Below are 22,073 nucleotides of genomic sequence, written 5' to 3'. Positions count from 1 at the left end.
TCATATTACAGCCTCATTTAAAGTCTGATTCCGATAGCGATTCCTTCCATATTCAAAACGAAGACATGTTTTCAGAAAAGACCTATTTGAGGATTACGCTCCCGTTCTACCTGCTATTAAAAAAGCATTTTGGTATATATCATTGTTGTTCTGCCCTCAGCTGTATTCCTGATGTTGATAAGCGCGAGGCTTGCGCAGGCAGCGGTGTCGAAATAAAGTGATTTAAAGACAATGTGCGTACATCATAAGGCCTTTGTTGTTCGCTGCCTGCATTTGTGCTTTGCTTTAGCCTTTGAAAACACAAGACGGAATGTGTACGCATGTATCTGAAAAACCAATTCGGGGTGTAAACCAGGGCTCTGAGAAAGTGTGTAAAGGGAAAAGAAGTTTCAATGGAACGAAACGGCTTTAAACAATAGGATTTGCCCTAAATCCTTCTCCCACTATCATTCACCTCTTTAATTATTCCTTTTGCTCGTCTCGCGGAGCATGTAAGCGCTATTGCGTTCAACCGAACGGAGGGGAGAGGAGCGCTGTGCCCGCGGGCAGCCGGTCTGTTGAAACGTAGAGCTCTAAGTGACATGACACCGCTTGTGATTCCTAATGCACTTTAATAAATTCCAATACGGCTAGAAAAGCGCAAAGTAGAAAAGTCACCCACTGATTCGAAACGCGAATTACCCCGGAATATCAAATACGAACAAATTTGTGTGCGTTGTTCTTTTATTTTGGTTGCGACGAGCGTCCCTGACATACACTGAACCCTTTTATGAGCTCGCAAACAGTTTTGCAACAACATTTTAAACAGCAGACTTCCTTGCACGATTCTTCGGGGAGAGAAAAAACAAAACAAGCATGTGGCATTTAATACGACCTCAGCTTTTTGAGACAAGCACCGTGATCCTTTCTGCCGGTTTAGTAGTTTCTCTCCTGCATGGCCTATGAGGTATTTGAGCGGTCTGAGCGATACATGATGAATGAAGTGGCGTGCTACTTATGCGCTTATCGTGCTCAGTGACTAGCAACAGGTTCAGCAGAGGCCAGCCACAGTAAATGAAACTCCTCAGCAGGACAATACATCATCAGAGCAAATGTATGCGGCCCAGACGTACACGCGCGCATCTCCCGCTCGCGCAGGACACCGACAACAGGCGCGATGGGGAGGAGGAGGAGGAGGAGGAGGAAGAAGAGGGTGGAAAATGTAGAAGAAAAAAAAGATGGAGGGAAACGGTAACAAGGCGAGAAGGAGAAGAAAGAAATATGGTCTGGGAATGTGTGGTAGCAGAGCGAATTTCCTATTAGCTGATGGACATTGTTTCTTTATCATTTTTTTTGTTTTTAACATTAACTGCCCAGGCTTGGAAAGCAAATAGAACTTGCCATGGCTAATATCACACACAGGGTTCATATAGAGAGGAGATTTATCATGATGAAATCCTGTAATGCACAAGGGCTGTGAACACATTACGTTGATGCAGCTCTGTTGGACTTTTTGTCAGTGAAGGTCATCATTTTCTCTGAGGATATGATTTTAAAAAGGACATTATCATAACATTAAATATCTCAAATGAGAATTTTCTAAATAAAAATAAAGTTAGTCACATTTCATTAAATGAGAGATCTGATTAAAACTTTCACAAAAGTTTCATAATGAAATTAAAAATATAAAATAAAATAGTAATTATGGAATCAATGCTAAGGGACCTTTTTTTAAGACAGAAAATAAGATGATAAAGCAGATGAAGATGAAAAATATGATGGTATTCTTTGCCATTTACCTTACAGCCTTACAAATAAAGTACTATATGTGCTAATATGGTGCTGTCACGATCATGTTTAGTTTCACTGGGTCTCATTCACTAAGTGTGCGCACGCACGGAAATCTGCATACGAAGGTTTTCATGGACAAATCGTGAATCAATAAATTCAGTTCAAAATTTTACTCTACATTTATGAAAAAATAGGAACTGAAACCACACGTATCCAAAAATCAATTACTCTGGGTGGCCTTATGAAGGAGTAAAAAATACATATTTCACCTTAAATATATTTCCTCATTATACACTGCTTGGATTTAAATAGGCAAATGTTTAAGAGTCTATGACTGGATCATTATTGTTGCTGTCATTTTAAGTATTATTAAATTTCATGACATTTCCATGCATGGAAATTCTAAAACACCATATCTGTAGGACAATAAAATTAAATATAACTCTGTGATAATAAAATCAAAATAATACCAAATACACACTATTATGATTTGAACTGCTGTGGAGCATACAGTATTCAAGAGAGAATAAACAAATAAAGCAGAATTAAATGAAAAAATGACAATGAACAACAGAGAAAAAAGGACATTAGAAAGCAACGGGCATTGAGTGGATGAAAAGTTCCATATTTTAAGGGCAAAATGACACATTCAGTGTCTCCTTGCCCTCACCCCCCTCCTCTCCTCTTCCAGCGGTGTCCGACACTCAGCCCTGTTTGTGAAAGATGTACGAGTTTAATGTGACGATATCTCCTCTTCTCTCACGTCTGTGGTCTACTTACCAGCCACATGATCCAACTCTGATGCGCCTGCTGTGTTTTCAGCAAGGAGCCCTGAGGGACCATTACACTCCACCCTGCCTTCCTCTGGGGCCTTTTAGGGCCCCTTAACACTTACAGAAGACCCTTGAATCTGAAGCCCTTCCCCAGAAAGCACATCTATTAATTAAAGGTAATTAGGCCCTGAGATGGCAATTAGAAACCGCAGATAGCTTTTAGCCCGTCTGCCGCTTCCAAAAAGGCTTGGTTTCAGCACCATCTGCCGCGTCAGAAATCACCACAGCATCTTGTGTTTCCGAGAGAGAGAGTTATCTGAGATACAGACCTTCACCCGACCGAAGGGTCAAATTCTAGACCCTCTCATATTTAGGCTTTTCATCTGATATGAAATGACAAATGAAACACTTATCATGTGTCACTCACTATCGGCTTGAACGGTGATCCTTATTAAAATGCGTCCGCCTGGGTTTATATGGATTGAATTGTTAATATACCTGCAGCCGCTTAAGCGAAAGAGGAAAAGAAAGTTATAGCACTTGTATTAAAACGCTGTGTGATGCGTATTGATAGGCCGATTCTTTAGATATTGATTGGACGGCACAGGCGTAATGACGAAGCTAGATTTGTGTAGGTTTTTATTGATTCCGTTGTAAGTTGGCAATGATAAGCTGCGAGGTTGCTATTGATCGTTTTGGACATTCAATACACTTGTTTTCATTTGGAGATTTCACTGTACTTTATCGACGTAATGTTTCTTCTTTTAAGCCGTAAGTGGCCAGAGAAAAATTCATTTGAACACCTACGCATTTTTGGGCTTTCTTTAAACCTTCCCGGGGTGCGGTACCAATGCCAAACTTGACTTTTCACAGAGGGTAAATTCAGCTTTAAAGATGAAATAATAGCAATGCGTGCAGCTCATATGCCCCAAACATTCTTTGTTTTCATCCATTAAGAAGACTAATTATCATATTTTTGCATAAAATACCATTCACTCGCACGAGAAGGCGTATAGGTCGCAACAAACTCTATCTCCTCATACAAACGCATTTTTGTTCTCGCTCTAGTCTAATTGTTTCTGCCAAAAACCTCGAGTTCTTACAGTAAATTGCAGGGGAGTTTCAGCCATAAGTCATATTATACACACATGCACTTCACACACACAAACACACTCACAAAAGAATGAAATATGGTTTACGAGGTCCTGTGACAGAGCACAATCGCACATTGTCAGTGGAGTGTGATAACCCCATTTTCATTCCGTTTCACTCCCATGAAATTACCATTAGCATTACGAGTCATGCAGAACCCAGATAAATGTAAAAACGCTACCCGGTTCTCCCAGACAGGAATAACAGTCCCCACAGATTACCATCTCTCTCTTTCGCCTTCTGCTTGCTCTGACTCTAATATTTCATTTACAATGTTTCGTCAGTTCATGCTCCCCTCACTGACCATGTAAATCACTAATCAATTTCCATTTCCAGAGCTTGACAACAGAAAGCCTATGAAAGGTGTCTCAGAAGTCTATGTAAAGATTTTAATAAGATAGGGGACAAGGTACTGAAAATTACAACAGGAATATAGTACCGCTGTGCTGAATGACTACGCTTTAAGCAGTTAAACGTTGGCTTCAGAACCAGTCGTAACCGGTTTATCAAACCCTAAGTATTAGACTTCAGTGCATAAATCGTTTAAGAGAGATGTGCTATTACTTTTCTAAGCCAGCGATTCTCAACTTGTTTAACTCAAAGGTCCCTCTTGTCCAACACTAATCGATACAGGTGCACGCTAAAATATTTGTAATTATGGCAAAGCTGCCTGTCTTCAAACTTATTATTTGTATTGAAACAAACTGGGACATATATCAATAACCACAATTAATGTTGTGATTCCAGAAGTTTTAAGAACTCTACTGTGTGTCATTCAATAAAAACAATAGTTAAGGGAAAACAATGTAATGAAATATATATTTTAGTTACATATTTATATATTTATTTCATTACAAGTTTTAGCAGTTCAATTCAGGTCATTTTTTATACATACAAATTTAATTGTATAGTAAATAAAATAAAATTAATGTAATTTGTCTAACAATGTACTGTGTCCTACAGTGTATACGCATACAGTCCAGTAAAATTCTGTCAATTTTTTCTGAAAGTTATTAAAATTCCAACCAAATCTCAAATTATGTATTTTATTGCTTTTCTTTGGTGGAAATGACAGCAATGTGACAAAATTACAGCTTGATTAGAAATGACGCATAAAAAAAAATACTGTTGAATTATATACTAATTGGGGAGGGTATTTTTAAAAGTTTAGAAAAAACTTTAGTTGAAGCAAAATTGACAGTGGAAATATATATGCATGTATGTATGTATGTATGTATGTATGCATGTATGCATGTATGTATGTATGGATGTATGTATGTATGTATGGATGTATGGATGGATGGATGGATGGATGGATGGATGGATGGATGGATGGATGGATGGATGGATGGATGGATGGATGGATGGATGGATGGATGGATGGATGGATGGATGGATAGATAGAAACATAGCTATTGACGATAACAGACAAAGACCTGAGCAGGGGCTTAAAGGGATAGTTTACCCAAAAATGGATACAAAATATATTTTGAATAATGTCGGTAACCAGACAATTGATGTTTACCGATTGACAATGGCTTCCATAGTATTTTTTTTCCCATACTATACCATAGGTCAATGGGGCCCATCAATTGTTTGGTTACCAACATTCTTCAAAATATCTTCTTTTATGTTCAGCAGAAGAAAGAAAATCAAACCGGTTTGGAACAACTTGAGGGTGAGTAAATGATGACAGAAGGGTGAGGATAAAAACGGAACAGAAGTGGGAAAAACCAGAGAAACTAACAAGACAAACTAGGCAAAACAGGAACAAAACACAATGAAACAAACATACATGTTACAGGAGAACATAATCAACCATCCTGACAACCATTCACACATTAGCATCACGACAGCAACTTTTGACCAGGCAAACACATATAAAGTTTAGACTTCCTCTTTGGATAAAACACTCACAATAATCTCCCCTTCCAATATTTCCAAAACCTCTGATGTTTCTCCTTCCTCTCCATCATTACTTTAATAGCTTTTTTATCCCATGTCTAGTGTGTCCTGAGCAGTTCGTAGTATGTATGTATGTATATCCCTTCCTCCAACAACCTCCTACTCTTTCATTACATATCTGAGTGAGCATGGGCTCAGAGCTGGACTCCGCCAGCACAAACATGTGGCTTTGCTTCAGATGTTCTTCCTGCGAGGAGCTGTAGTCTCCGCGGTTTGGGAGGGGGTTAGGAGGAGGCGCGGTGAGCGCGCACTAAACGATAGGTTTAATTTAATGCCAGTTTGAGAGGCTTAAGTTATTTCAGGCCTCCCTGCACCAGTTCTTCATCGGGAGAGAAAACTGCCAGTTCACTCCTTTAAAAAACATTACTGGCACTTCCCAATTATTTGTAGACTGATGCAATTACCATAAAATATGTATCGAACATGGATGAGTGGAGGGAAGCTAAATCCCAGCAGAATCACAGAGGCATACTGTATATGTGGGTCCCGGGTCTTATACAGAGGATATGTGTGTGTCTCTTTCAGTTTTACCACAGGAGGGCCGAAGCAATGTGGCCTCCTCGATCGAAACGGACAAAGCCATATCCGATTACCATTATTATTGTCTTTTCCAATCTTCCTTCACATCCCCCCTCCATTTCTCTCGCCATTCTCTCTCTGAGGAGGGGGATTTTTTCCTCTTTTCACAGTTTAAACAGAGTGACAATGCCACCAGTCATGCAGGACAGAACAGTATGTGGCAGGACAGGCAGCTGGTGAAGCCATTTCAACATGACAAACGCCACCAATATGTCAAGCATTAACAGCTCGATTTTATATGACACCCGAAGGACACTCCGTGCCCTGAACGTTTCACACGCACAATTGATGTAGCTAGGTCTTATTTTGTTTAGACTTAAGTTAAGTATAATTAATACCAACAAGGAAATCAAAATTAAATCAACAGTTTTGACGACAAAATCTGACGTTGACGTTAATGTGCCATTTCTCAACTGAACCTAAAAGATAAAAGAACAGTTTGGAAAAATTGGTGTAATGTAAATGGATTGTGTAAATGGATCAAAATATTAAAAATATATATTTTTAGGATAACTCTCTCTAAACACTCAAATGAAAAAATATTTTCTTTCTACCCATCCATACCTTGATAAATACTTAAGGACTAAATAACGAAAAATGTGTAAAAAGTTTCAGGCTGGTACATTTTTTTTCATGTTTTTAAAAGAATACTCTTCATTAAGGCTTCATTTATTTGATCATAAACAGTAATATTGTTCGACTATAAACAGTTATATTGTGAAATATTATTACCCTTTGAAATAACTGTTTTGTTAATGCTGAAAACAGTTGTGCTGGAAACCATGACGAGTAGAAAGTTAAAATGAACAGCATTTATTTAAGATTTTGTAACATTGACAGTAGATTTGTACTGCCACTTTTGATCAATTTATTGCATCCTTGCTGAATATAATAAATGAATAAAAAAATGTTTTTTTAATACTGACCCCAAACTTTTGAACGATAACTGAACTGTATACAGATACTTTATATATAGATACAGATAAAAAATAAAATATATATTTAAATTCCAATTAAAAAAAGTAACTTTAAAAGGTCAGAACAGGAAGAAATATGAAAGAATGACGCCGTTTAATGTTAATTCATTTAGCAACTTATGTACTATATGCTGCTAATGTTTTACCCTTTGCTACCTGTCCTGCTAAATGACATGATGTCTTTAAAGCCATTCTGCCAAGAAAGCACACGCAAAAGCAAAAAAACATTTCTTGCGAGTGTGCAGATACTTCATTTGAGTGTGATGTGGTAAAATGTGTTTGTACTTGTACAATGATGTTTATTGTTTGTGACGTGAGGTGCTTTCTGTTTGAACGCCTGAATATGTGTGGGCCAACCTCACTGTGTGCGTATGTGTACAATACGATTTGTGTTATTTTTGTAGCTATGCCACTGTCATATGCAGTCACACGGCATCACACTCAGTGGGAAAGAAAAGAAAACTGAACAATACCCAAAGCGAGTGGCACATGAGAATCTTTGACTCTTCCTGGATTGTCTAGGAGAACGTGGTGTAAGCCCCCTAAAACACACACACACACACACACACGCGCGCGCACACACACACACCACCTCTCACTCTCAATTATTTGGCTGCTGTCACAACAAATCAATCAAATTACCACAGCAAGTCTGTGTGCAGGTGCTGCTAGTGCATTTCTAGTCACATTAGCTTTGAAATGTATGAGGGTGGCAGCAATTTTATCACTCTTATTTAATATGACTCTTTCCTTATAAGTTGTCTTACAACTGCCTCAAACTTAAAACATTAAAGGACAATGTGGAAGGCATGCTGGGAATACAGTACTTTAAAGTTAAACCAAGAGATGCAGGCAGAGAGTGAGAGAGAGAGAGAGAGAGAGAGATAGAGAGAGAAGGGGGGGGGGAGAAATGGTCCTGTTTTTTAAATATAAAATCCATGTTTCGGGTCCAAAATAGGTTGAACTCCATGGACCGGCTATAATTTTTTGTTTACATTTTTGTTGCATGTTACGTAATGCATTTATGACAACTTATTGCACTGGGCAAAAAGCAAAAATGTGCAGCTCATAATTTCTTCTGTAGCAAAATGTGATTTTTGAAATTGATTTAGAAGTTGTCTAAATTTTACTTTTACTGGCTGGATTACAATTCTAAATAAATTAACCTGCTATGCTTATAGATGGATTTGTCCATGTAAACAAGTTAACTCCTGTTCAAAAATGTTGGGGTCAATTGTCTTTTATTCAGTAAGGAGACATTCAATTGATCAAAAAGTGACAGTAAATGCAGTCCTAATGTTACAAAAGATTTTTATTTCAAATAAATGCTGTTCTTTGGAACTTTCTACCCTAAAAATCCTGCAAAAACTGCATAATTTTTCAAAAAAAATATTAAGCAGCATAACTGTTTTCAATATTGATATTAATAGGAAATGTTTCTATTGCACCAAATCAGCATATTAAAATGATTTCTGAAGGATCATGTGACACTGAAGAATGGAGTAATGGCTTTGCCACATCACTGGAATACATTTGTAAATATATTCAAATAGACAGCAGTTACTTTAGACTGTAATAATGTCACAATATTAAAAACATAAACAAAAATCTCACGACCCCAAACTTATGAATAGTGTTCTATCGTTCAGGTATCTTTGCAATTTGTGCCTATACTGTACATACCAGTGGATTACTAAACAATTTTTAGAGTTGATTATATTCAGTGGTAATTGACAATTCACTAAAGTTTAACTTCTATGTAACACAGAACATCCCTTTAATTAGGTTAACACACTGCTATGGCACTTTACTGGAGAAAATCAAACTTTAATGACACCTAATTAATCTTTCATATTACTTAAACACAAAAGTCAAAATGTTCTTTTTGGTGGCAGAACATTAAAACACAAATACAGGTTATATTAAACCTCTTTCGCATTGAATCATCTGTCTTTTACTCTCTACCTCTTCCTCAAAAGAAATAAAAATAAAGAAATATAGTGTTTTCATGTCTACACAGTGTTCAGTTCAGAACCACGGACAGCTCACTCACAACAAGCATTTTAAGGAGCTAGTGTCTTCAAGGGTCATAAATAGACACATTTTTTATTTGATCATCTTGTCAGAGTTGTAAACCCATGTTCTCTAGAGAGGTATACTTTGCAGTAGCAGATAACTTTCCTTTAGCAAGTATTGACTCGAACGAAAGTCTCTTAAATTAACTTTCCCTTCCAGTATTTTTTTAAAAAATACGGCAAGAGTAACAGTTCTTGTTATTTTAGTTACAAACTTGTCGCTAACAAATTATGAGCTTTCTATTGTCGTTTTTTCTGTGTTCAACTTTATCACCCTTCAGGCTTCAAGTTTCTCTTTGACATGGCTACTAATATCAGTGTTTTCATGTCTACAGAGTACCATTAAGTAAGCATGTTCAGTTCAGAACCACGGACAGCTCACTCACAGCAAGCATTTTAAGGAGCTAGTGTCTTCAAGTGTCATAAATAGACAATTTTTTTGAGATTTTATAAAAAAACAAATTGTATCATCGTGTCAGAGTTATAAACCCATGTTCTCTAGTGAGGTATCATATGCAGTAGCAGATAACTTTCCTTTAGCAAGTATTGACTCAAAACGAAAGTCTCTTAAATGAACTTTCACTTGCAGTATTTTTTTTTTAAATACGGCAAGAGTAACGGTTCTTGTTATTTTAGTTACAAGCACGCCGCTAGCAAATTATGAGCTTTCTATGGTCTTGTTCCTGTGTTCAACTTTATAACCCTTCAGGCTTCAAGTTTCTCTTTGACATGGCTACTTTTAGCTAACCTAAGTGAGTTAGCAGCTTCAAGTTCCCCATCTGTGTCAGTACTCAGTCTACAGCGATGCCCCGGTCTGACAGGCGAGCGATTCCTGTGAGACTACAACTGCTCTTTCATTGAGACAGAGGAGCAGTGTTGTGATTAGAGCCAACATGGTTCCTCATTAGCCTACGAGCGTGGAGAGACTCAGGCAATTACTCCTCATCCCTGAGTGCCGTTTTATGTTTCCTGCAAAGGGAACACGCGCACTATTCCTTCCCAGAACCCCCCCCCCCCACACTCCCCCTACACGCTACGCTGCAGGTTCTGATGTGCGCCGATCAGGCAGCTTACAATATGAATATGAAAGAGCCAGAGTATACATTTGTTCTGCATTAACTCAAAGTAGGCTGACAATGTAGCACTGATCTTTCATTTGCCTTACATCTCTTTAGGGAAAATATGCCGTATTACAAGGATGTTTCCAAAAAGCTTTTTCATAGGTCATGAAAAGACAGTTATTTCATGATCTGAGGGTTACCCTTATGTTTTTTTTTTTGCGCGAGGCCTGTTTTGAGGCTTTCTGAGCTGATGAGCAACCACGTAGATGTTATTTTCGTTCCGCAGCTTATTGAAAGACGCTTTGATGTAAGGAGAAGCACATTCTGTCATTTGGTTTGTTATGAGACAGAATATGGAAGGAACGTACAACAGAGGGATTTGTAATTTTCAAAACAGCAAAATCATATCATTAAGTCTCACATCAAGTCAAATGAAATCAAACGATGTTATTTGTGACATGAAGAAATGTCACAGTGCCAAGCAAACAGACTTTCATTTTCCCATCCTACCTCATATATATATTCACATTATCATTTCCAATCTCTTTCTTTTTAAACAATTTCTAAATATAAATTATTAACTCTATTCCTAACACCATGTTTACAGTCTGATGGACAAAAGGCTGATTCTTATTCTATTCAAGTTGCGGCTGGAATCGTACACATAGTGTTCAAGAGGGAATTCACTTTCTTTACTTGACATGTCCAGACATTAATCTTCCTGACAAAATAACAAGCTACAGCGGCGTCAGGGTTTAAAATGAGCGCGGAGTAACGCAAGTGCAGGCTTTTATTTAGACGACCGTGCCGAACTTCATGAAGCTGCCCCATCGCTGTGACGACCATTCATCAGTGGAGAGACGCAGTGTGCATACGCGCCGCTGAACCTTTTGCTCCGCACGCTCACGTGGACGGTCACAGTGAGCCGGCAATCTCCTAATTTGAAAAGGTGAGCGGTATGGTGTCATAAGTGGCTCTAGCAGCTCCCTTTCCCTTAAAAATTATGTTTTTAATGTTATATGTTAAATGGTTAGTTCACCCAAAAGTGAAAATCTTAATTTAGTCCCCCTTGTGTCCTTACAAACCCAACAAACAAAAAAATAATGACTTCCATTTCATTCATGAGTCATTTCTGAAAATATCTTCTTTTATGCTACACAGACAGTCATCGGTGGAACGACATGAGGATTTTAATTTTTGAATGAAATAACCTTTAAAATCTCTTATCCCATCGTAATATGCACAACTAGAAGTTTGACAATTTAAGTACACAATTGAATATGACAACTAGAAGTGAACTATTCATAAGTTAAAGGTAGGGTAGGAAATTTGTTTCATAAACACTTTTTGTTATACTGGTGGTAACTCTCTTTGCATCCTGATAGTAATCAATAATGGAAGTCTAAATATTAAAACATGACCATGTATCTTCTGTGGAAGTCTCAGGACCAAACAATGTTCGTCCAATCACCGAATGCAATGATATGATGTCCTCTGCCTGTCAACATATGTATTTCTAAACCTCCGCGCACCCTGCTCGCTCACACATCACACATCATCAGCGCGTTCAATGAGGCTATGTAGAGTTGAAGACGATCGCCACAAAGGAACAGCCTTTTACGGTCTTTCCTGAACCAAAACAACAAGCGTATGCTGCGTTCACGGCGCGTCGTAACCGTAATTACGAGATGGCAACCTGTGACCTTCTACCCGGAGCTGTTCACGTCCTCAGACTCTGATTTATGCATTTTTATGTCAACACTATCAATGCTGAAATTAATCTGCAGCAGTCAGGTGGTACAAGTAAGAGCTCTGATGTTTACATTCATTATTATTCTAATGTTATGTGCTTTGAAACATGAGTTTCTCGTCTTTGTAAACTCTGTTCTGCGCATTTATGTCTTCTGGAGGAGTGGCTTTGGAGAGCGCTCTGAAGGGAGGGTCAGGGTTGGATATTATGCTTTCAAAGCTAACTTGCTATTGCTAGCCTCTCTGAAATTGCCCACCTTACCTTTAACAAAAAGTGGGTGGGTCCATATGTTTGCCAGACCAATGGCAGACAAGAAGAGTGTTCAGGAAGCCAATTTTTACAATGACAATCTTATTCAGAGTTCCAGTTTTTAAAAAATAATACTCTAACGAATGCAAATAATGAGTCAGTTATTTTTAATGAATCAAAAACACTAAAAGTGATCAGTTGACTTAACTTAAAAAAATATTTGTAAACCCGTTGCCTTAAAATGATTAAGTAACTAAACGTCATGCTTAATCGAAAAAAATAAGTAATGTGGAATTGTCAGGTTCACATAACTTATTTTTTTGCAATTAAGCATTAAGCTTATTTACTTAATAATTTTAAGGCAACAGGTTTACACTTTTTTTAAGTAAGTGAACTGAATACTTTTTACAGTGATTTATAAAATGAATACAAACGTTTAGTATTGTTATTTAATATATAGATAAGGCCAATTATTACCACCTCTAAAAAGTGTGAAAAGTCTGTGTACACACCTTTTGCAGAAACAGTTTGAATATATTTTGCATTACACAATTTTAATAATTGTGTAGTTTCAATGTTATTTTCTGTTTCTAGGGTGACTCTATAACATTCTGTCCAGAAACTACAGATGAAAATGGCTAATTCTGGTGCATTTCCAAAAAATGTGCATTGACTGATAAACAGCCAAATAAGTAAACCAATAAATACATCAAACTTATTTCTGCCAAATATGTATTTCCTAATTACACAATTGTTAACAGAGGAATTAGAACTGGAATCACTGAATCCTTTATGTAACACTTTCCAATGAGGCTCAATTAGTTAACATAGTAACTAACAACTTATGGTATTTATTAACCTTTTGTTAATGTTAGCTAATAAAAAACTAAACTATTCATTGTTAGTTCACCTTAGCCCAGGTCCATTAAATAATATGAACAGAAAAACGTTTAATTTTAATAGTTCTATTTTAAAGGTTAAAATTAACAGAGATTAACAAGATTAATAAATGTTTTAGATGCATTTTTCATTATTAGTTCATGTTAAATAATGTAGTTAACTAATGTTAAAAAGGAACCTGATTGTAAAGTGTTACCATTCTTTACAACTCCCATCCCTATTTAGGAATGTGTAACTGTACCGATGGTGATGTTATCAGGACTTTATTATCTTCGTTTCATTTATGCAATAATGCAAAAATAATTGGTATATTGCTCTGATAGACTCAATGCCTCCATCATAAATTACTTTTTTTAACCTCACACATTTTAATTGAATTCTCGCCCTGACATGAGCTATGAGATCTTATTTGCTCCTCATTAGTGTGACTTATTAAAACATATGAAAGTGGCCTGTCTGCTTCATCTTCCTTTAACAGAGACGAGTGTTTGATCTAGTGTTTATAAGAACATACTACACAAGTGCACTGATCTATGTGTCTTTTTTGGTGCTTGAGGTCTAGATCTCTGCAGGTTGTGATTAATCAGGCCTGGCGGGCTGAGCTCACCGCTCAACTAAGACTGTCTGGCAGAAGCGCTGTGCCAGCAGCTCTCCATCAATGGGGGGTAGGGGGGATGATGCGATAGGATTGTGGAATTGTGGGACAGTGTGACTGGCTGTAGGGAGAGCAGACACAGTCAAATCATTTAATGTCACATGGCACCCGTGACACTACGCCCTTAGAGAATCCCCCAGGTCCTGATTCTAAAACTGAGAGGCCTAGTCAGAAGTCACACTAGTTTATCACTGGGCACTTGTTTTGTTTGCATTTGTACCCCAGATAAACACAATGCCACTGTTCACAATTTGAGTGCACGTACTTAAAGGGAAAGTTCACTCAAAAAGGAAATCACCAATCCTGTATGACTTTCTTTCTTTGGCGTAACATAAAAGAAGATAATTTGAAGAATGTAGGGACCAAAAAAATTCTGGACCCTGCTGACTTTAACTGAATGTGGGAAAACACTGAGGCGTTTTGCAAAATGTTTTACAGAAGTCATAAAAAATGTTTAATCTTTTTTCGGTATATATATTTTTTTTTATTTTTTTTTTATTTTTTTTTTATAAAATTTACTAAAATACTACAACTTTATTAACACCAAGTTTAAATTATATTTTGAAACCTAGATTTTCCATATAGTTTAAGACTCGATTTGAGATTTGAAAAAAAGAAAGAATCTCAGACGAAAACGGACTCACTCGCAACATTGTTGCCGAACAAGCATAAAAAAGTAAATGTCCAGTTAAAACAGACAATTAATGGACCATTAAAATTCACTCCAACGTAGAACCTCTTTCTAGGGTCCATTTTAGAGAGTCCTTGAAATGTGAGGCAGGCCCCACAGGCACATTATCGTGAACTGCGGGAATTCTGGGAAATTTTAGATATTTATTTAGCCCATGTGAGCGTTTATTAAAAGCCTAGACGCGCTCTGATGCGTGTTGTTATTTATGCATGTTTGTGTCCATTAGAGACTTCTTCTCCATCCCTCTATTTTAGCCATCCCGTCCATCCATCTCTTCGGGACAACCTGTTTCCTGCAGTGCATTATTTTAATCTTCGGCCTCCGCCTCCTCCGAAAAAGGAAAACGTGCTATTTTACATGCACTCAAATTTATAACCTATAATTTTTTAGTCAGGCATTAGAGAAGGCACCTCATCTAAGATTTATGACTGACGGTTTCCCCCTTCCACCCCTCAATCTAATGGTATAAAAGAGACAATGTTTTAAACATTAAAATGAAAACCATTTACAACTATGATCAAAAGAGAACATTCGTGCATTAAAGTTTAAAAGCCGAGGAGAAGTATGGACGTGCGGACGGAAGGAAAGAGGAGGGGGAGAGATAGAGGTAAAGAGGAGAAGACACAAGCATAGTGAATACTCCTACTGAAAGAAGAAAGAGCCTTAAAGTGCTTTTGCGCTTCGTTGCAAAACGCTGACCTGTAATGAATGTGAACTACTTTCCCCGCCTATATCGCTCTGATCCTCCTGTCCTCGGCCTTTCCGAGCACTTTTCCCAGGTATATCTTAAACGTGTACTGTTTGGATGGGGTGATGGTACTTTGAGATGGCACAACTTTTATGAGTCCCGAAAAAACAACAAACTGTCGAAGACCGAATGCTGTATACCACAGTACGTTTTCATGATAGACTTTCTCCATTGAATTTGACTTCACAGGTTCTGATGGTACTTTTTATCCCTTGCTTTAATATGGGTATTCATTTAAAGGGATAGTTCACCCAAAAAATAAAAATTAGCCCATGATTTACTCCCCCTCAAGTCATAGTTAATATAAAAAATGTCCTGGCTCTTTCAAGATTTATAATGGCAGTGAATGACTGTTTCTGTTTATTTAACAGGCCTTTAAGGCCTTTATTAACCCCCCAGAACCGTGCGGATTACTTTTATCATGGATGGATGCACTTTTATGGACTTCAAAACAGAAACAGCCATTCAATGCCATTATAAAGCTTGGAAGAGCGTGGACATTTTTTAATATAACTCCAATTGTATTCGTCTGAGAGAAGAATGTCATATACACGTAGGATGACTTGAGGGTGAGTAAATCATGGGCTAATTTTCATTTTTGGGTGAACTATCCCTTTAAGGGCCCTATCCTGCACCCAGCGCAATTGACTTTGTACACCAACGCATGTACCATTCCTATTTTGCACCCGACACATAGCGGACTTTTCCCTCCACAGACGCACGTCAGTAAATTAGGGAATGAACTTGCCTATATACCAGAGGCGGTTCACCGAAAAGAGGAGGCGTGTCCCGGCGCAAATTTTGCAGTTTCAGAAAACAATTCCACCACAGACCAGGAAAAACCTAGTGGCACGTTATTCAGATGCTATTTTAAGGGCGCATGCTTGGCCATAATGTAGTGTGTGCACAACGCGCATACACTTTGCTTCTCTTCTCTACACATACGCTGCAGTTCCCATTTTTGCAAACCTAACATAATTACAAGGAGAAATATTACCATACGAGGGAAATCATTGTAGTGTCCATGAATGAAAAAATAGGCATGACAAATCTAACTTACACATTTACCCAAATTATTCAGGCTAATTGTAGTAATGACGGATCAAACCTGTTTGATCAATAGTGGCAAGACACATCGGTATATAAGGACATCTGACAAAGTGGGTTGTCCGTCAAGAACCAGGAAACAAAATTCTGAAGACTGTGAAATCAGCTTTACCATTATGTAATTTGCCTGCGCTGGCAAATCCGCCGTTATAATAGCAATCCGCCATGGAACAAGCGCGCCTGCCGTTAAAGGGAATGTGAGATGGCGCTCTGATTGGTTTATTGTCCGTAACGCCCAAACCACACCCATGAGTAATGAGCTACTTCAGACCAACCCATTTTAGATTTGCGTAGGGCGCAAGAGTCATTTATCCCGCCGGTAAAATAGCAACAGCGCCCGAGATCCGCCACACAGTTACTTGCGTTTCGCATTTGACACTTGCGACTCAGATCTTTAAAATAGGGCCTTAAGTGTGTAAACTTTCGGTTTATTGATTAAACAGATAAATAAATAAACAACAAAAAGCTAAATAAATTAATAATAATAATAATAATGTGTATTTATATGCATAAAACCCGAGACTCAAACTTAATGCAGCATCTGCATTTGATGACCAGAAGTTAAATAATTAAAGTAGACTTAAATAAACAGTATTATTTATAGAATTATCAATCAATAAATAAACAAACAAACTAATTGAATCAATAAGTATTCATACCTTGCAGATTCTGTAGAGGGAGTGTCATGATGCCACCAGCAGCAGCAGCGGCCACCAGGCTCTGTATGTTGGCAGCAGTGGGCAGAGAGAGGACCAGGCCCTGCTGTCCACCCAGATGCCCACCAGCGTTAAAGGGGATCAGAATGGGCTGGTTCAGACCCGGAGCTCCACCGGACATCACTCCGCTAACTGCCGACGCCAGCTGCTGAGCAACCAGTAGAGACTGAAAAAGAAGAAGTTTGACAGGAACTTTTTCAATGTATGATGTATACATACCAAAATCAAGCTCATATGGAGATTCTGTCATTTGGCCAAAATCTCAAAATGAAGTGAAGGCAATTTAAGACAGTATTGGCTATGACTTGAAGACAAATGCTAGACTAAGACATACTTCTCCGCTCCTTAAATAGATAAAACATTAGCATATATATATATATATATATATATATATATATATACACACACTGTATATACATATATAGGGCCAGATTTACTGAACAGGGCAAATTAGCATGAGAGAGCAATCCCATAAAAGCGCAGATGGGAGTGGAAATTTATGCGGGTGATTTACTGACATTGAACACATTAAAGGGTACCTGTCGCCAAAATTGAACCGTAGCCGATCTCTGAATGCAACGTAATGAACTGACTCCATATGAGGAAATGTCATGAACTTGTAATTCCAATGAAAAGCATGAACACTTTAGGGGCTTTAGGGGCTTTCCATCTTTACTCTCCTCATGTTACGCTGCATTCGGAGATCGACTACTTTTGACTGACAAAATTCCAGCCACCGGAAACACTAACTGATAAAGTGAGTCGTACAAAACCTTTCTTTTTAGTAAACTTTGTGTACACACACAATGTAGTCAATGCTCGAGTTCCCCTGGTGAGCACAGTTTTATGTTGTGTCGAGCCTTGTTAGTGTCTTAAAAATAGTGATTTTGATGCTATCATAGAAGTGCCCCTAGCACTCCCATTCAAAAGGCATTTTGAGCTAAAACAAAAATATGGTCAATCTTAAAAGTGGCGTTTCCATTCTAATTATGTTTTAACACAAAAGTTTGACTCGGGTAGATAAACAAAAAGAGCCTAGGTTAAATTTTGGCGACAGTTACCCTTTAAAGAACACAGACACAGCCAGATCATTTCCATAATGACCAACTCAATCTACCAAGAGCAGTGCAAATTACCGTCTTGGTTTTTTTGGGCATTAAATAATGGCGCAATCGCTACCAGTAAATTGAATTGCGCAAACCTTAGTAAATCGCATTGCGTGATTCATTTAAATACTCTCCTCCCATAAATTTTGCGTCAGAAAGGGAAACTCCTACAAATACATATGCAATACGGTCAGCCGCAAAAAAAAGGTGTCCACATCTTTTCAGCGCTAATTATTCACTGCCTGTCTTCAGTAAATCCTGCCCGTAGTTTTTAAAAGAGGGTTTGCGCTGGTGCAAGCTGTTAGTAAATCTGGCCCATTGTGTTTCTTGAGTAAACACTATACTTATTCAAACAAACATTTTTTTTTTTTTACTTTTGCACAAAAAATTGACAAAGATGATCCAAAATGTGTGCACCACTTAATCCAAGTTTGAGGCGGGGTTAAGTTATGAGGTTTTACTGACAGTTTGAGGAACCAATGGAGTTATGAGGTTTAGTCATAAGACGTTTTTAATACTTTTCAGTGGTTAAATATTTGCAAAACCCAAAAACAGACATAAAGGGTGACCAATGGTAATGATTTATGGACAGAAAAAATAAAAATGACGAAGTATGGAGATATGAGGTGCTACTACTCCTTCCTACATGTCAGCATTCTCTCTCTCTCTCTCTCTCTCTCTCTCTCTCTCTCTCTCTCTCTCTCTCTCTCTCTCTCTCTCTCTCTCACATTGGCTACATTATCATCGCTCCCATTAGTATTCATTGCAAGGCTTGATCTTGTACAGTCAGCCTGTATTACTGAAGACTTTTCCATTTAAGTCAGATTATTCAAGCATTGTTTCCTCAGTGGTGAGTTTGTGTAATGATTAGCAGTGTAATTTCTCAAAGTCTTTAGAGCTCCACAGATGAATAAAAGCTATACAAGTTTTGGATCAACATGAATTTTAAGTTAAATAGAAGGCCAAAAACATGATGTTTGACATGATGCAGTTTTCCTAATTTTTGAACACAAAGAAAAAAGAATGGAATGACATGGAATAGAATGACTTTAAAAGATATGTGGTGGCTTTATTATTAAAACATTAAAAACTAACATTTTAGGGATGGGAGGTTCTAGAGAAACCCTTTAAACTGAAAGCGGTTCACTGATGCATTTGACTTCTGTGTGATAAGACAAGGCTTTACTCGTTGGTTTAACATTTCATTTACAACAAACATCTCATATCCGATGGTAGGCTAATCAGCATAAAACAACACTATTAAATATTCTTTCTCCATCTAAATGGGAAAAACAAACAGACAAAAAGAATTTGTTAAAAAGACAAAAAAAGTATTTCATATGGATAATACTGAGAGATGTCATTTGTCATTTCATTCACTTTAAACATTGACATAAAAAGTGCAAAAAAATCAATTAACCAGTCAGTGGATGACAACAAAGACTCTTCTGACATAGCTGTGTGACATATGCTTAATCTTGCTGTTTTAAGTGTGTGTGATGTCGGTTATTTGAGGCACAAAATCAAAGATTGTCTGCCAGCATCTCATCTCTATCTCAAAGCGAATGCCATTGCCTGGTTTGCGTCTGTGCTCATATGCTTGAAATCTTTGCTTTCTGAATAAGTCAGTTTAAAAATCCATATGTTGACACATTCTTGAGAGCTAAGAATATACACTATACAGTGCAAAAGTTTGGACTCATTTTTTTATGCTTTTGAAAGAACTCTCTTATGCTTACCATGGCTGCATTTATTTGATCATTACAATAATACAAATTATTGTTTTCTGTTTTAATATATAATGTGGTGACACTTTAGTTTAGGGTCCAATCCTCACTATTAACTATGGTAGTTGCTTAGCATGCATATAGGATATTGGCTGATTTTGATCACTTATAAAGCACATAAAATTAATCATACCCAATTCATAAACTTAACAACTATCCAACTATTAATAAGCAGTAATTAGGAGTTTATTGAGATGAAAGTCATAGTTGATAGTGAGAATTGGACCCTAAACTAAAGTGTGGTAAAGTACAAACTTTTTAACAGCAGTGTGTATACTGATATCAGGCTTTGCCATACCATTTAAACCAAGACATCATTGTTTAAGAAAAATTGACCATAAAATATTTATCACACTGGTAGATTGTTCTTCAAACTATAAATAAAGGGTTACATTAAGAACCTCCATGACCCAAATGTTCCATGTTGTTTATTCCAGGACTGTAAATATCGAAATTTGTCTACAGCACTGAGCTTGACATTTTTGTACAAATCAACTAACTCTAAATGGTTCATTCTGAACCCCGCTCATAGTACAGAGGAAATTATTAAAGGGCACTTGACCTAAACAACAGAGCTCAACAGCCTCCATCAGTCTGAAGATGACTAAACCCAGATGGATAGCTTAGAGCTTAGGACAAACTTTATAGAACACAGAGTCCTTTTGGTATAATCCTGGTTAACCAGAGTATTAAAAGTTATTTATAAGTAAAATATAAAAGATAAAATATATAAGAAAAGTATAATATAAGGATAAGTTCCTTTATAGGTTCTTTGGATGAAGGGAATTTTTTTCTGCATAATTACCACAATCTTTTGAGACTTGGAACAAAACATTTGCAATCTGAAATTAATCCGAGATGATCACTGGAATGTTCTTATGATAAATATATAATTTCATTTTATTTACTCTTTATTTAATGGAAATGAAGATACTAAAGTATCAATCACTTCACGTAAAATGATTTGTCCTCATACAGATTGTATTATTAATACTAAGAAAAATATATTTGTCTCTTTCATAAGTTTTACAGTAGTGCCGCTACTTTTGTCAACATTGTCAGTTACAGTATTTATCATATTTCACATGCTATTAGGTCACACAGTATCTGGTCATTTCCATAGTGTTTTTTATTATTTCTTTTTTTAATTACATTTTTTGGTAATCAGTAAAAGTAATTGTGTTTATATTTTGTGCCATAAAATGTAAATAAATTGTTTGGGAATTTTATATATTTTCCCTAATTTTAAGCAGGTCATGATGTGAATATAATAAAAAAACACACATTTAATGAGAAAATGGAAAATCAAGAGATTGCACCCATTGCACAAAGTACAAAAAATTGCATTCATTCATTCATTTTATTCAAGTTATATTTATCAGAATAAAATAAGGTACTTTTTTATTTTAAAAATGAGACTTTCTGGTTATCAAACATTAGTGGAACATGTTCATAGATAATTCGATAAACTACACCTGTGGTTACTTTATAGGACACCTGTGTGAACATGATGACAACATCATGCATCCACAAAAACACCTGTATACAAGGAATCTAACTGTGATAAAATACAACTTTAGTTGTTAGAATTTTCATGGGCTTTTGCCAAGGAATACAAACTATTGTGTTGTGTCCAGCAGAACGCCTGTGTCAGGATTCATGGGAAGGCCGTATACTCCTTGACTCAGCATGAAAACCAGATCTTCTCTCTTTCTTTTTTTGTGTTAGATTCACTAATGGCTCACACCGTTTTCCCATCAGCCCTCTCTCTAAGCGACAAGGCAGCTGACAAACTGATCTGAACCCCAGCGTGTCTGTGAAATGGGATCCCCCAGGATCAAAACACACTTTAAAATGGCTGAACAACTCCTCACTCAAAATACCCTTGGGATGCTTACGTCACACTACCACATCACTGCTCATAAATGTTCATTTACATATTACACTTTTCAAACATACTGTGGCATATTTGTGATAATTACACTAATATTTGTAAAGATTATTTTTGAAAC

At 37.1% G+C, this 22,073-nt stretch overlaps 1 protein-coding gene across 6 annotated transcripts in view; it reads right to left on the bottom strand.

The window, feature by feature from the left end:
- Positions 1-22,073, bottom strand: part of pou6f2 (POU class 6 homeobox 2) — a 127,956-nt gene that overhangs the window by 57,617 nt on the left and 48,266 nt on the right. For all 6 annotated transcript variants that reach the window (XM_079602120.1, XM_079602118.1, XM_079602121.1 and 3 more), the window contains exon 4: positions 17,112-17,334. In XM_079602120.1, the coding sequence (XP_079458246.1) occupies positions 17,112-17,334 (223 nt within the window). The remainder of the gene's footprint in view (positions 1-17,111; positions 17,335-22,073) is intronic.

The sequence above is a fragment of the Phoxinus phoxinus genome (assembly GCF_949152265.1).
Source record: "Phoxinus phoxinus genome assembly, chromosome: 24".
Taxonomy (NCBI): domain Eukaryota; kingdom Metazoa; phylum Chordata; class Actinopteri; order Cypriniformes; family Leuciscidae; genus Phoxinus; species Phoxinus phoxinus.
The sequence above is the reverse complement of the archived record's forward strand: the minus strand, read 5'-3'. Positions and strand labels throughout refer to the sequence as shown.